Below are 14,214 nucleotides of genomic sequence, written 5' to 3' on the forward strand. Positions count from 1 at the left end.
AGCCCCTTCTCTGCAGCTGTATTCAGCTGACAAACCCCAGAGAAGGGGACAAGAGGCTCCAGGGGGAGAGCTACCGTGCCTCTAACCCAGGGGCGCCAGGACCACGGTGGGACAGCAACTCTCAGCATCTGGTCATGTGGCCACCCAGGGGCAGCCCGCACTGCGCCTGCGCCAGTTGGGACTAACCCCCCCCCCTTTCCTGTCCCCATCCTGGCGCAGACGCAGAGCGCAAGGCTGGGCGCGCTTGCGCGCTGGTGGGCGCGGGCGGGTGGCGCATGCGCGCTGGCAGTGCGGGGCGGGGTGTGGGTGGAGGTGGCGGCGGGGGGCGGGGAGAGCCCAGAGCCGCCGCCGCCGCCGCCGCCGCCCGGGCACCGAGCGCAGCCGCCGCGGCCTGCTCCGCCGGGGAGGCGGCACCATGTCCGGGCGCGGCCACCACAAGCTGCCCACGACTGAGCGCATCGTCAAGGGTATGGGGGGGCGGCCGTTGGTGGGGAGGGACACTACACCCCCCCCTTTGTCGGGGGGGACACGCGGGGGGGCGGACTGCCCGGTGGGGGGCCTTCTGTGCTGCATGGGGGGCGGGTTTCAGTGCTGCATGGGGAACTCCCCACTATGGGGGGTTTCCCTGGGGGGGGCGCCGCTGCCCAGCTCAGGCCTGAGGCGGAGGCCGGAGTTGGGTGCAGGGGTCGCTTGTGGGGTGCTGTTCTGTGCCCCCCCAGCTGTCTCTCCCGGTGTCAGCACCCAGGGCAAAGGTTGGGGCTGAGTACTGCCCTGCTGGCTGGCCAGGAGTGCTGCCTGCCGCTGAACTCGTGTCCAGCGCTGGTCTGGGGGTGCTCCCTGCTGGTCTGGCTTCAGCTGACTGCTGTGCTGAGGAGAGCAGGGGTGTTTCCTCGAGCGGTTTGGCGGTCGTGTGACACGCTGGTCCCCAAGTGGCTGGAGCGAGTGGCAGGCAGTCTCCCCCCGAAGTAGCGGGCGGGCGGGCACTCGCGTGGAGGTTGGCCTTGTTCAGAGAAGGTAATGTCAATGCAGCCATTATGATTCAGCTGAGTTTTACTGTATCAGTCCCACCCGTGCTTACATTGTGGGTGAGCTTCTCGACCCCTTTCTGTGCGATCCTCGGCGTGACGGTGGGTCTGGGATTGATGCCTTGGTCCCCGTGCGGGCAGCAAAAGGGCTCGGCAGTGGTGCAGGCCTGTGTCTGGGAGTGGCCTTTGGCAATTAGTGCCCAGCCAGGTGGGGCTCAGATACGTGTAGTGTTTGCTGGAGCTGCAAGGGAGACGGCCTCACCGTTCACTACACAAATGCATGCCTGCAGCGTGTCATGCGGCAGAGGTTAGCCTCAGGAGGCTGTCCTCTACTACTGGCTGTAGAGAGCTGCAGTTATGGATGTCGTCTGGACTTGGGAAGGCTACTGATAGCTTCCCCTAGGAAAGCTTTTGGCCATGTGTGAATTGGCTTTGAAACCTTTGGGAGGAATCTTAAAATGCCTCCACAGAAGTGGTATTTAAAGGTGATGGCGTTGCTTGGGATATGAATGGTTGAAATGGGAAGAGAAACCTGCCAATTTGTTTCATATCTGCAGCTTAATTGTTGATCTGAAAAAAGCTTGACGTACTGACATTTCCAGAGTGCTGTTGGAGCATTAATTCTTTATTTTAACTGTCAGGACTATGGTGTTTCTAACTGCTTCAAACGTTATCTGTTTAAATGTGCGTAACTTCAGTTGCTGTCTTGCACGGGGCCCCTTGCTTGCATTGTGGGTGCCAGCGAATACAAATAGTAAGTAGTTTGACATGCAACCCACTGCCTGTTTTATGCAAAATGTTTCTTTACGTATATGGTAATAGATTGGGCAGGGCCAGGAGCACATCTCTAGGGAAGCTGTCAAGGCATTACTCCGAGTAGAATCGTTCAACTTTTAACGTAGGTGGAGTTTTGCATGCTTGTTTCTGAAAGGGCCTGGCCCAAATTAGAGACCCAAAGTTTATGAAGCATAATAAACCCGTCAGGGATGGGTGAATGTGAAGCTTTGGTCAGGAATAGAGCCCATGAAATGGGGATTGTTCTGAAATCATTCTTCATTGCCACAGTCACAGCCTCAGCAGTAAGGTTAAGAACTGGGAGGACCACAGGGGTGATCTGCATCTCGCACCTAGCTATGGGTACTCCAGGGCAGAGGTGAGGCCATATTGGCAGGGAACTGAGATCTATACTACTTCCCTGGATAAATGGGTCCCCAGTCTTCAAAGAAATGTCTTAGAAAGGCTAAGTCATTGGTTAACCTTATACACCGAGGCAGTTGCTTCATTCTGTATAAAATAAACCATGACTTTAGGGTGTAAAATACACTCCGAGGGAAACAGTGGTGACATTAGGAATAGGCATCTACATAGGGCATTTAGGTTAACACATCCTTTCCCGAGTTACATGCTGATGACTGTACTGGACTGGAGAGCAGCCCAGCTACCTGGGCTTTGTTTGGCTTCTTGCACAAACAGACCTCTTCAGTACCAATACCCAGATTCTCCTTAAATGCTTTTCTGGGCCAAAGCAAAGAACCCAGAGATTGCTCCCTAGCTGTGTGAGTTTTTCAGAAACTAAATATCCTAGTGTAGCAATTCTGGCCAATAACAGAGCAGACTGGCATTGCTGGATTCTGGCACTGTCTCATTTGGCAACGGTCACTACTTCAAGTTTCTCAGTAATCAGTGTAGGGTTTCAGCATATTCACTAGTTTTCAATCATTCTGTGAGGCAGGGAAGCATTTTCGCTGTTTCTAACAGCATGTTCCATTTCTGCACATGTTGAAGAAAGGCGTAATATACTTATTTGCATAATGTGAGCATCAGTGATCTGCATATCGGCTAAGTGCATAAACCACGTAAGTGCATAGTTGCTCTTCAGCCCGACTGTCTACTTTGTAAGGTAATTACTCGCTTTACAGGCATAATTAGTGAAACTGCCTAGCAACTGGCAGTTTCAAGGTTTTATAAAGCACACTTGAACTGACTAGGTGCTGTCACTTCTAAAGACCTTGAGAGTGGTGAGTTCAAGACCTATCTCTGCCATGCTGGCTCTTGATCAACCTTCTTGGCCTGTTAATTTAAGGCTACTATTAGAGGCATTAGGTGCTCTTAAGAGACAAGAGAAGGAGGTGCCAAAGCTTAGTTCAGGCTATTCCTGTAGCTAATGAACATTGTTTGCATTTAGTTAGAGGAAGTGCATCCCCTTGGTAAGTGTGTAGCCTTCCTCAATCCAGAGGCTTTGCACTTTTAAGCAGAGTACGCTAAAGATTGGAGACTGACATGCAGAGAAATGAAATGACTATAAGACCATGCAATGAATCAGCGCAAAAGCTGGGATTAGCACTGAGCAGGCCATGTATTAGTTAAGACCATATTGCTAAAGATGTGCTGCAGGCAAGTATTGTATCATCCTTCAGAACTCAAGGTTGGCTTCTCTCTCCTCCGCACATTAGAGATTTTCAGACTCTGAGTTGCATATCTAGCCTTGTGCTATTAGGATAACCACTTAAAAAGAGCAAGTGTAACAGTTCTCCAAATCTTTGCCAGCTCTTGGGCTGCTGATATGTGACAATTCACCCAACAACTTTACTTTATCTAGATATTGAACCATTCTGAAGAATTTTTTTTTTTAACTTGTTTCAGCAATGTAGAGGTTTGAGTCTTCCAGATACATTTTGGTGCAAGAGATGATCAAGGTGTAGGGTCACTAATCAAGCCCTATAACAGACAAAGGAAGTGAAAGTTATGTGAAGCCACATTTAAGTAGAATACATGTGTACTACGCATAGCCCATCTATTTCTCTGTGCAGGTCATAGTTTTGTGGCAGGGGCAGCTTAGTATGGTATTGTTTTAGAGGGTGTCTCAAGCCATGGGCCTTATTCAGGCAGACTTCCGTGAGAAATTTCTCTCTAGGCAAGCCGGACAGACACTGATTTGACATGTTCAGTGTCCTGAGGCTTTTGACGTGTTCGGGATTCCTTCAGGTACTTGCAGAATGAAAATGGAGTTAGATAGTTTGCTACTTTAGCTTGTCTGGTGAGGACTTTTTTGATGTCATGTACTTTATTAAAAAATCATACCTAGATCTACCTCATCCCTAATGCACCACGTTAATGCTGTTGGCCAGTTGAATAGCCAGCGTTGTAAAGCTGCTTCCTCGTTTGAGGTGGACTCCAGGTGCTGTACAGCAATTTCAGAACAAAACACCCAGATAGTCAGACTAGCTTCACAGTGCATACAAAGGGAATAGGAATCGCATATCTGAAATGCAGGGGAATATTCAGAAGGAAAGAGGGGGAAGGTTTTTATAATGGCTATCATAATCTTCAGCATTCTCATTTATGAGATATGAACTTAATTGGTTTATCTTGTTAAAGGGTAGCCATTTTATGAATAATAAAGATTCAGTTGAGGAGAAAGAGCTCTTCAGAAGGTGGTTAAGATGGGGACAAAACGGTGAAGACATGTTTGAGAGCAAGGGAGGTGTTGTGACATCTGGGGAGCCCCCGGGCATAGTGCAGATGCAAGCTGACCTAAGATGCAGCAGTGGGTGTTGCAGGTGATGTCACTGTAGAAATACTTCACTTGATGAGTGTAAGGGCAAACTGGGATGTAGGTGATCGATCCGAGTGGATTGGGATGTAGGCGGTGAATCCGAATGGATCGGCCTAGGGCAGGGGATTACTGAACTGGGAGCTGAGGTCAAGCCAGGTATCAAGCTGAGGGTTGAGACAAGGTCACAGTCAGGGCATGGCATTGGTCAAGTCAGGACTTTCATCTGTGGTCCGGAAGTGGCTGGGCCTGGGCTCATCACAGTAAGTATCAAGGTTTCCAGGGTAGTGAGGACTTAACCGTGAAGTGTTTGAGAAATCTACGTGAGTGTTCCTGAATTGACAGCAGGGGCTTTCTGGCCTAAAAGATGCTTTATAGCTCGAGTGGTCTTAAATGTGGTGTGCTTTGAGAAGAGGCCTAATGCTGTCTGGCTTGGACTTTCTGCTGCAGAGCTGTTGCTTGCACTTTTACATCACATGAGCCTGCATCCAAAAATGCAACAGAAATCAAATACAGCACAGGCTGTGGATGTGCCTGGAGAAGCAGGTGCTCCAGCCAGAGCATGTGCATGGTAGTAAATATCTCCTGTCCAGTCCTGTATGTTAGCAATGGCCTGTTCTGTTCATGTGTCTGGTAATCTTTATAGTGTAAACTTTGTGGGAGCCACTCTCCTGTGCCAGTACCCTGCAGCCAAAAACTGTGACTCTTCTGTCTCTGTCATTCTATCTTCCCTTTCATCTGTTCTTCAGCTGAGATATCACTGCTGTTACCCCAGTCTGAAATATGGTAGTAATCTTGGTTACTGAATACAATCATTGGAAATTATTGATAAGGCATCATAGAAATTAAAAAAAAAAAAAAAGGCTGGGTTGCAATTGTGCTTCCCTGGAGAACTGGGGATAAAGTTCCAGAATGGCACTGGGTCTTGGAAAGAAAATCCTTGTGCTAATAGCAAGAATTGCTGTTAGCTTGTGAATTCTCTGTGTATAATGTGATTTATTTTTCCTCCCCTGCTTTCTGGGCATCAGTCTGTGAAAGGTTAATTCCATTCCTTATATTAAGGTCTCTGCTTGCCACTCAGAGACCCAATTCTGTAGCAATCAGAACAAATGAGCTCAAATCAGCCAGGTATTGCACTGAAACGAAAATGCTTAGCATTTTTCATTTAATAAAAAGAGGTGGCTTGGAAGAAATTCACCACTTCAAGCTGTCATAAAATGTTCAGTGTTTAGCTGTGTTATGTTTAGTGAAAGCAGGAAGGCTGCTAGCTTAGGAATCGAGCCTGCAGGAAGTAGGGCAGGGTGCTGGCTTAAAATAGTAAGGAAGGCTGGGCTGTTTGTGATGAACAGAGCTATTTAGGTAAATCCCGGAGTCCCGGAGGGGGTTCTGGTCTAAAGATATTAGCTTGTAGACCAGTAATTGTCTGGGTTAATCTCTGACTTTTCTTCCCTAGTTTTCAGGCCTTTCCTTTGTGGTCTTTTTACACTTGGGTGAAGACTGCCTTGTGATGCTGGGTCAACTTACCAGTTGTACAGTGTGTTAATATCTTGTGTAGTAATGGAATTAGACATCGTTAAGCAGTTGGAGCAAGGGAATGGACAATGTGATGGCTATCAGCATTATCCTATAATACAAAACTCTGCTTAAAACCCCCCTTTGACTCTAGCTTGGTGGCCTACTTTTGACATGCAGGACTGCTGAGTGAGAGTCAGGCTTGTGTCCTGGGCTGGAAGGACCCTAAAACACTTAGAGGAAGAGGGTGATTTCACTGCTTGGTATTGGTAGGGTGTGCAGGGTGTCCAGTCTCTAACTAGAAGGCTGGTGGATGGATAGGATAGGATAGGATAGAAAATAGGAATGGGGTAACCAGGGTGCAGGACAAAACTCTTTGTGGATAAGAAAAATGGCCAGAGTAGCAGGAGAAGGAAATTGTGCTCTTCTGTTTTTTTTTAATGGCTCAGCTCGCAGGGATTGGGAGTGCTGTACTACCTAGATTGCACTTCTGACTTCAGGCCTCCAGTCTCAGAAGGGGAAGTCTCACTGGCTTTTCTAGCTGCAGTATCTCCAGCTAGGAAGTTATAATAGGTTCTTGCTGTGTTCCCATTAGTAGCAGAGGTAGATGTGAGTGTAACGTGACCTCCTCCAGCTGGGAGCCTGGGTGTGTTGCTTATACGAGGCTCTTTGGTTTTATTTATCTGAGTTCTAGAAACCTAAAGCAGTCTCTTCATTGCTGATTTTTTTTTCCCCTTGCCTTTATCAGTACCTTAGTTTGCAAGGGCATTGATGATGGGTTTGAGATGTAATTTTAAGCTGCCTACGCTCCAAACCAAACAGGCGGAGGTGAGCTAGGATATGCAAGAGAATTATTGCTCTATCATGTAAGACAGGTGATTACTGAGGAGTTTTCTACAGTCCTGAATATGATGCCAGCTGCATTCCCAAAGCAGCTTGTATGAGTATTTGCTCCCCTTGCTATTTCGAGGGGTCATTCAGTGTTTTTAGGCAGGTGAGGAGTGGTATAATCCAGCATAAAATGCCATTGAAAAGAAGCAGCTATGATGGCTCAGGAATTATGCAAAAGACAAGGATTTTGGGGGGATGCTTTCTCTTATTGGGCCAACTGCATGTTGGGAATAAAATTAGACAGGATTTCAAAAGGAAGACATTTTTCATCATTTACATTGGAAAACTTGCCTTACTTTATTCCAGCCTCGCAATTTGTTCCATCAAAAGTTATCACCCCCAAAATCCTTGCCTTTGTTAAAAAGATAATCCATCTCTTAAAGCTGCCTTCCCCAAATTTGTAACCTGAAGGTTCCCTGGGACAGGTCCCTTAGTGAAGACACCAACAGTGGTGGTGCCTAGTGGCTCTTGAGTTCACAATAGTGGGACTGCACTCTGTACTCCTGCTTGCATGTGAAAGGGGCATTTTACAGCTGGCTGTGAGCTTTTTTTTGACCAGGGACTGAGCGGAGAATGGTTTGGGCTATGCCTATGCTGTTACTGGCTCAAGTAATTCCTTTGAAAGTGGTGATTAAATTTAAGTGACTCCACAAGAGGGATTGTTCATACTGAGGTAGTGGTCTGCAGGTGATCTGGTCTCGTGGATCCTTACCCTATCCACTGCCTGTGATTAGGCCATAAGAATTTTGTCATTTTGTGTCATCTTTTATACCCGCTGGCTGAGGACTGCACCATTCTTGGCCTGCTTACTGTTCTGCAATGGGAAACGCACGTACTTGCCATTTTTATTACCAGCACTGTGATCATTTTATCACAGACCCGCCGGTTGAGTTCTGCGTCACAGTCAGCAGAGGAATCTGCTAGGAGCGTTGCTGGATGTGCCTTTGTTTAGGTTTCCCATATGGAACAGGTCAGTTTATGCCTACAGAGCTGGCTGGAGTTTGGTCTGAAAAGTACACTATGTGCAAACTCATGCTTACTTAAAGTAGCTTTATAAAAAGTGCCAGCACCCCTCCCCTCCCCCTCACTCCCCCTGCATGCTGCTGGTGGGGTCAAATTTACATTTACCAGCAGGTGGGGAATTTGTCTTTGACACAAGGACCCTACTGTTCTTATATTAATAATCTATTAGTGGATGAACTGTCAGCTTGCTAACCTTGTGAAAACAGGTGGTGAGTTTCCCCGGCCTGCTGACATCTAGGAATCCCATCTCATCTCCTTTTGGTTAGCTCACTTTTTAAGTAGCTGCAGCTGTTTGCTAAGACTGGGGTGGGGGAGGGTATACAGCAATGACCCACTCACAAGTCAGCTGAGGAAAACGTCCAATCTGATGGAACCGATGAAAGGAAGATGACAAATCTGACACTGGCTGGCTCGCTGTTGAGTGATTGTTTCATAGTAATACATGTATTTTTAACTGCTAAAAGGTCTGCAGAGCTTCAGTGTCTCAAAGATTTTTTTTTTAAAGCCAGTCTTCAGAGCTTCTCTGCTCTCCTTTATGGGAGCTAGCAATTTGAGACTGACACAGGCTCCTTCTGCAGTTGAGTGTCAGTCCTCACCAGAACAGAGCAAGTCCAGGTCCCTGCCTTGGCAGCTTGAAAATTAAAACAAACCAATATTGGCAGATCAGTAGCTCAGAACTGGACCGTGAACTGTTGCATAGCAGTGTGTATACTTTTAAAAGAAAGTTAGACCCTCCTGGGCACTAGCACGTTGGTGCTTTGATCATTGTTTGGAAGATTCACGAGTATATTGTGTCCCAGTTGGGCTCTTTCATGCAAAACCTAAAGTATGATAGTGATGCTGGGCTTCTTGGAAGACCTGTGTCATCGCGAGCTTGGGTCTTAGCTGCAGCTGAAGTTAAGTTTGGTTTGCGGGGAAATCCCACTGGCAGGAAAAGAATCCATGCATGAAGAGTTAATTTACATAGTGAAAGTCTTGGTAGGTGTTCCTCTTGCTAAGAGCAGGAGGGTTGATGCCCCTTTTCTAATTAATACTGCTGTTTTAAATCACATGCAGCAACTTGTGAGAACTCATTGCTCTCTGCACAGGGTTTGCAGAGAGAGGGAGCATCGTGCTGCACTCGGCATGTGTGTTGATCTTCTCAGAAGAAATACTTTGCCAGGCATGAGAAATGGCAGCCTACTTACTGCTTCAGTCCTAATCTACTACAGAGTAACAGCCTGCAGGTAACACAACCTGACCTATGTTATTTCTGAACTGGTGTCGAGGACTCGGCTCTATTTGGCTTCTGTTTACTGCTTCTTCAGTTTACCCACAGGTCCTTTCTGGTTGCAGGGGGAATGCCTACAGGAGACATCTTTAAATGGATCTATAAAAAAAGACCAGGATTCTGCTCTCTTGGCACTTGTTGTATCAGAGTTTGCCCATTGGCACCTGAAGTTTAGCACTAGAGATGCATGGCCTTATAACATGGACTGAGGTTGAATTTCTGTTACGCCAGCAAAACCAGAAGGGTGGGTGGCGCTTCCTTGGCTTGTGGGAAAGGAGGGCTGATAAGTGTCACCATGGACTTTGGATTCTTATCTCTGACAGGAGCATTTCAGTTGAATGGTCCTTCTCAGCAATTTCCATCTGGTAGCATAACGATTATGACTTTGCCTGCTCAACATGGTAGGATTTTTTAAATGCATTCCAGATTGGTTAGAATTCATTTTGAGATGATGGCTCATAATGTGGTTATAGTCTGAAAAAAAATCACCTGAATCTACATGAAAGATTGTAAGATTTCTGACCTGGTTTTGTAGGAAGGATTGTTTCCATTCAGACAGTGTGGCTCTCAGGCCAGTTTCAAATTAGATCAGAGAAATATGAAATCTGGCCTTTAAGTCCTGGTGGGCTGTTTGAAGTAGCTGCTATTCAGTAAAAGAAAACCTAGCGCTACTTTAAAAAAGGTAGAGGAAGGCAAGATCCTCCAAGTCTGTCATGTCCAGCATCTCTCCATTAATAGGGGCATAGAGCATAGCAATTTTAGGTAGTGGTTGCTAGTGAACTCAAGGGTTGTCTTGGGGACCTTGGCCTGGCCCCCTGGGCCAGATTTCAAAGGTGAAACCTGCAGCTTTCATCGATTCGAGCTAGATTCCTGGATGCCCAGTGTTTCTGAAATCTAGGCACTGTTAATTCCTAATGGAAAAGAAAAATAGTAGCCTGCGAGAGAAATATGAGAATATGAAGAAGTGGAGGGATTTGGAGGGTGAATGAAAGGATCTCATTGGTATAGTACTAAGCACTTGCCTAGTACTTGTGACCTCCCTGTGGATTGGTGTTGGTTTCAGTAAGTGACTTTCCCAATGTGTGAATTTAGTCTGAATTAATAGGGTTGTGTGTTAAGGGAGTGTGTTATTTTCAGGTTTGGGGAGCAGTCTGGAAAATCTGTTTCTTTACCCTGTTGTGATTTTGGTTGCACGTTGCTCACGCACTGAAGTGGTGGTAGTCTGTTCTGACATACTGGGGTCGGTGCTTCTGTGCCAGCAGTGCTTCAGAGTGACTAATGACACAGATGATTTGTTTGGGTCTGTCCAGGCTTTGAAAAATTGGGATCAAGCACAGATCTGTTCCTGCAGGCACCAATATAAACTCACCCTGAGGCAATTCAGGGGGAAGCAACTTTGGACAGACCAAGACGGAAGCTCCAGCACCAAAGAAATCTCATGGTTTTGTGACCACAAATTTGTCCAGCTGATCATTTCAAGAAGTAAGGATTATTCCATGGAAAATTGGACTGGAGCTATAAACATATCGGGGAACTCACAGCAGGTTTGAATTTGACCAGCTTACTTAAATGCTAAGGGTCAGACAGGGTTCAACCCATTTTTACTTTCAGCCGGGCAGAACTAGGAAGCTTAATATGCTTTCCTGTTATTTAGCTGGTAGGCCTGCAGTGGTTATCCACATTGCCAGTCTAGCTTTCCAAGTATTATACCAAGCTGTTGCCTGACAGAAATGAAAAGCCCTGCTTGTGAAGTGCGGTCAGTGCTCATAGTAGAGGTGATATCTTGTATTAGACTAACTGGATTTTTGCAAAAAAAAGTCTTTAATTGCAAGCTTTCAGGCACAGTCACCCTTCAAAGACTTTTTTTTGCAAAAATCTAGTTGGTCTAATACAAGATATCACCTCTACCACAAGTGCTGATTGCTTTTTCTTCTAGACCAATACGGCTACAACCTGGATACCTGGTTGTGAAGAGAACTTTATTATTAGGTTTTCCCCAATTTGGGCTCATCTCTGAAATGTTTTGGGGTGGTGGTGGTGGTGGGTGGTGGTTGTTGTTCTTTAATTTCCGCTTCTAGACCTTGCCTAACATTTTTGTCAGATCTTCCAGGTCAAGTCGTGCTGGGTCACTCTTTGGATAGTTGACCTCCAAGAGGACTTCAGTGCCAGCACCTATTGTATCAGTCTCTTAAATGGTGTTCTCCTTTCTGAATCCATATAGACCACATGCCCCAGCATATTGCGGGGGACAGAACCGAGCACTGGTGGAGCTACTGTTGGAGGAGATGTAAAAACAGAGGGTACTGACAGCTTGTTATCATTAAAAATTCCACAGCACTTTTTTCCTGAGAGTTAGGGATTTCAACCCAAGAGTTCTCCCAAGTTCCATCTGGAGCGATTTCATTCTACTTACCTATCATTCCCCCTGCCATTTAAATTGGATACAAGGATTCACTTTGTGTGTTCATTTCCCATCTTGCAGATGTGCTCTTGGCAGGCAGTGCTCGAAGGCCTTGGCAGACAAGGTGCTACAGAAAAGTAAATTAATAAGTTGTGCATGTCTGTGGCAATGGGAGCTCACAGGGCCGTAGGACAACGATGGTATGGTGCCTCGGAAGAAAAAGAAATAGCGCAGCAGATTGACTAGAATATTGCCATGGCTGTGATAAAGATGTCATCCAATGCTTGTGATCCAAGTATTTGTTCCCTATTAATTACCATTACAGCTTTGCACGTTGCAGAAACGTAAGCCTTCTGTGAACATAGGATAACACTATTGTTACCTTTCATGGCTGAACTAGGTGGGTTTGTTGAGATAATTGCCCATTAGTCATTTGACTCAGTTAATGTGGGTCCTGCAGATAGGTCTGCTTAGTCAAAGAATACAAATTCCACATGAACAAGGAACAGGAAGATCTCAGGAAAAGTATTGCTGAAATATTTTGGAATTGAAAATACTGCTAACCTTGCATTCGCGCCATCCAGTGCACAAGGTAGTAGTAGCTTTTGGCCCTTTAAAGACTGCACACACTGAATTCCATGGTTTTTCCTTATGTTCCTACCACGGGCGACTTGGTGTGATCTTCCAGCTAGTCAGATCTGTTCTCTGGCAGAAGGACAGCCATTTTCATGAATTTTCAAATTGTTTGATTGCAATCAGCAAGCAGTTCAGCAGTCTAGTAGAACAGGTGAAAGGGGTACAGTATATGGCAGGTGACATTTTTGGAAGCTGTTGGTATACCTAGCGTGTGACATGGAGGAGAGAGACACTTGCAAGCTAAACTCTGTGCGAGCTTAGAAGTGAGTTGAAGCCAAGATAGTTTTGACTTGTACGGTCCAGATAAGAGCTAGGTACTGGCTGCTTGAGAATGCTTGAGATGCCTTTTTTCCCCAGAGGAGTCTTTGCCATCTGTTCAGCTAACTAGCTGTAATTTCTCCAGTCCTTTGACTAGGAGAATGCGGGAAAGGAAGCCTGTTGCAGTGAATGTTCTTCAGGGCGTGCTCCCAAATTAGTGTCAGGACTTGCAACAGGATTTCTCATATTTATTGAGCAGTTCCTTGTCCTGCTAATTCCAGGTGACTTCTCTTGACAGGAGCTCTTGCTCTCCGAAACAGAAAAGATAGTTAGTTGAGAAGCAGCAATGCTTTTCTCTACTGTGTAGTTTTGCCTATAATGTGCATGTTGTCATTGTGATTTTAAGTATTCAGCACAACACATCCTTTATAGTTCCTGCAGTTCTTTATTGCAGCTGTCTATTTAAATGGGTTGACCCATCTTCCCAGAAGCCTCTAAGAGAGGAACCAGTATTGAAGTGCTTGTGACCTTTTGAATCTTGTTCACATGAAGTCCGGTAAGTATGTTTAGTAGGGAAGGAAGTTAATTTACAGATCAGTGGGCATCAGCCAATCTAGGAAGCCTTGATCACCAATAAGACAGGTGGCTACAAAAAGATAGGAGCCATGAAGGCCCTGTTTGAAATGGTTTGCCAGGGCCCAGAGAGCAATAGAAGTTTTCTGAGCTTTGCAGCCCTACACCTTTCCTATAGAAACTCCATCTTCAGACCCACACTTGAGAATAGATGTCCAGACTAGACTTGGAGGCCAACACACCACTGTGCTCTATGACCTCCCAGGGAAAGTGGGAAAGAAAGTTTGGTAAGGTGTCTTACACCTTGTACTTTCTTCAGCTCCCTTTTTGCTGTTAATGCACTCAGTCATTATATTATGCAAAGAAAGTCCATCTGAGCAGTTTCCCAGTCATTTAAATGAAATCAGTTGGCAGCGGATGGATTCGCAGGACAGTTGGTTTAAGCGGCCAAATCTTAAGATCTTGTTGTCCATCTGAACCACTAATCTGGGTCAGGGAGAAAACGGAGTTCCGTTGTATCGGTCGTTGGTTGACGCAAATACTCCTTTTTCAGTAATGAGCCTTGCTTGTGACTCTGTACAAGCGTCCAAGGAACTCTTAAATATATAAACAGTAATACGAGAGCCACTTTGTTTCCACTTCCATGGCACTGGTCCATTCTTTCTGAAGGCTGGGATCACTTGACTCTGGCCTTCCAGGCACTAGGATTGAAGCAGGGCTAACGATCCTGTTTAACCCTTGTTGCCTGATTTCCCTGACTAGCAATGGCAGGGATTTTGTCTCGGTATGTTTTTAACCGCTGTACTATTTTATTGCCTGTGCTAGAATAACCTGTAGCTGGTTGTATAGATGTTTAAACAGGTATGGCAGCCATAGAAATAATTTCCGCTGTTAATGAAGATACAGTGCAGATCAGTTAACTGAGAAGACCATAGTGATTTGGCAGTGGCAGCATGACTTCTGTGTGGAGGAGATGGCTCCATCCATAAGCTGTCAAGCACTTGGTTTGATAGAACCTGAGAAATGGCTTTTCATCAAATTCCCCTGTACTTAACTAGCTTTTTGCTGCATC

General features: G+C 45.9%; 1 protein-coding gene across 4 annotated transcripts in view; it reads left to right on the forward strand.

Annotated features, from left to right (window-relative positions):
- Positions 1-304: 304 nt before the first annotated feature.
- PPP3CC (protein phosphatase 3 catalytic subunit gamma) overlaps positions 305-14,214 on the forward strand; it is a 47,945-nt gene continuing 34,035 nt past the window's right edge. For all 4 annotated transcript variants that reach the window (XM_090051616.1, XM_090051618.1, XM_090051617.1 and 1 more), the window contains exon 1: positions 305-467. In XM_090051616.1, the coding sequence (XP_089907742.1) occupies positions 416-467 (52 nt within the window). In that variant the 5' untranslated portion in view covers positions 305-415. The remainder of the gene's footprint in view (positions 468-14,214) is intronic.

This window comes from Crocodylus siamensis, chromosome 6 (genome assembly GCF_052110815.1).
Source record: "Crocodylus siamensis isolate JL-2025a chromosome 6, ASM5211081v1, whole genome shotgun sequence".
NCBI lineage: Eukaryota > Metazoa > Chordata > Crocodylia > Crocodylidae > Crocodylus > Crocodylus siamensis.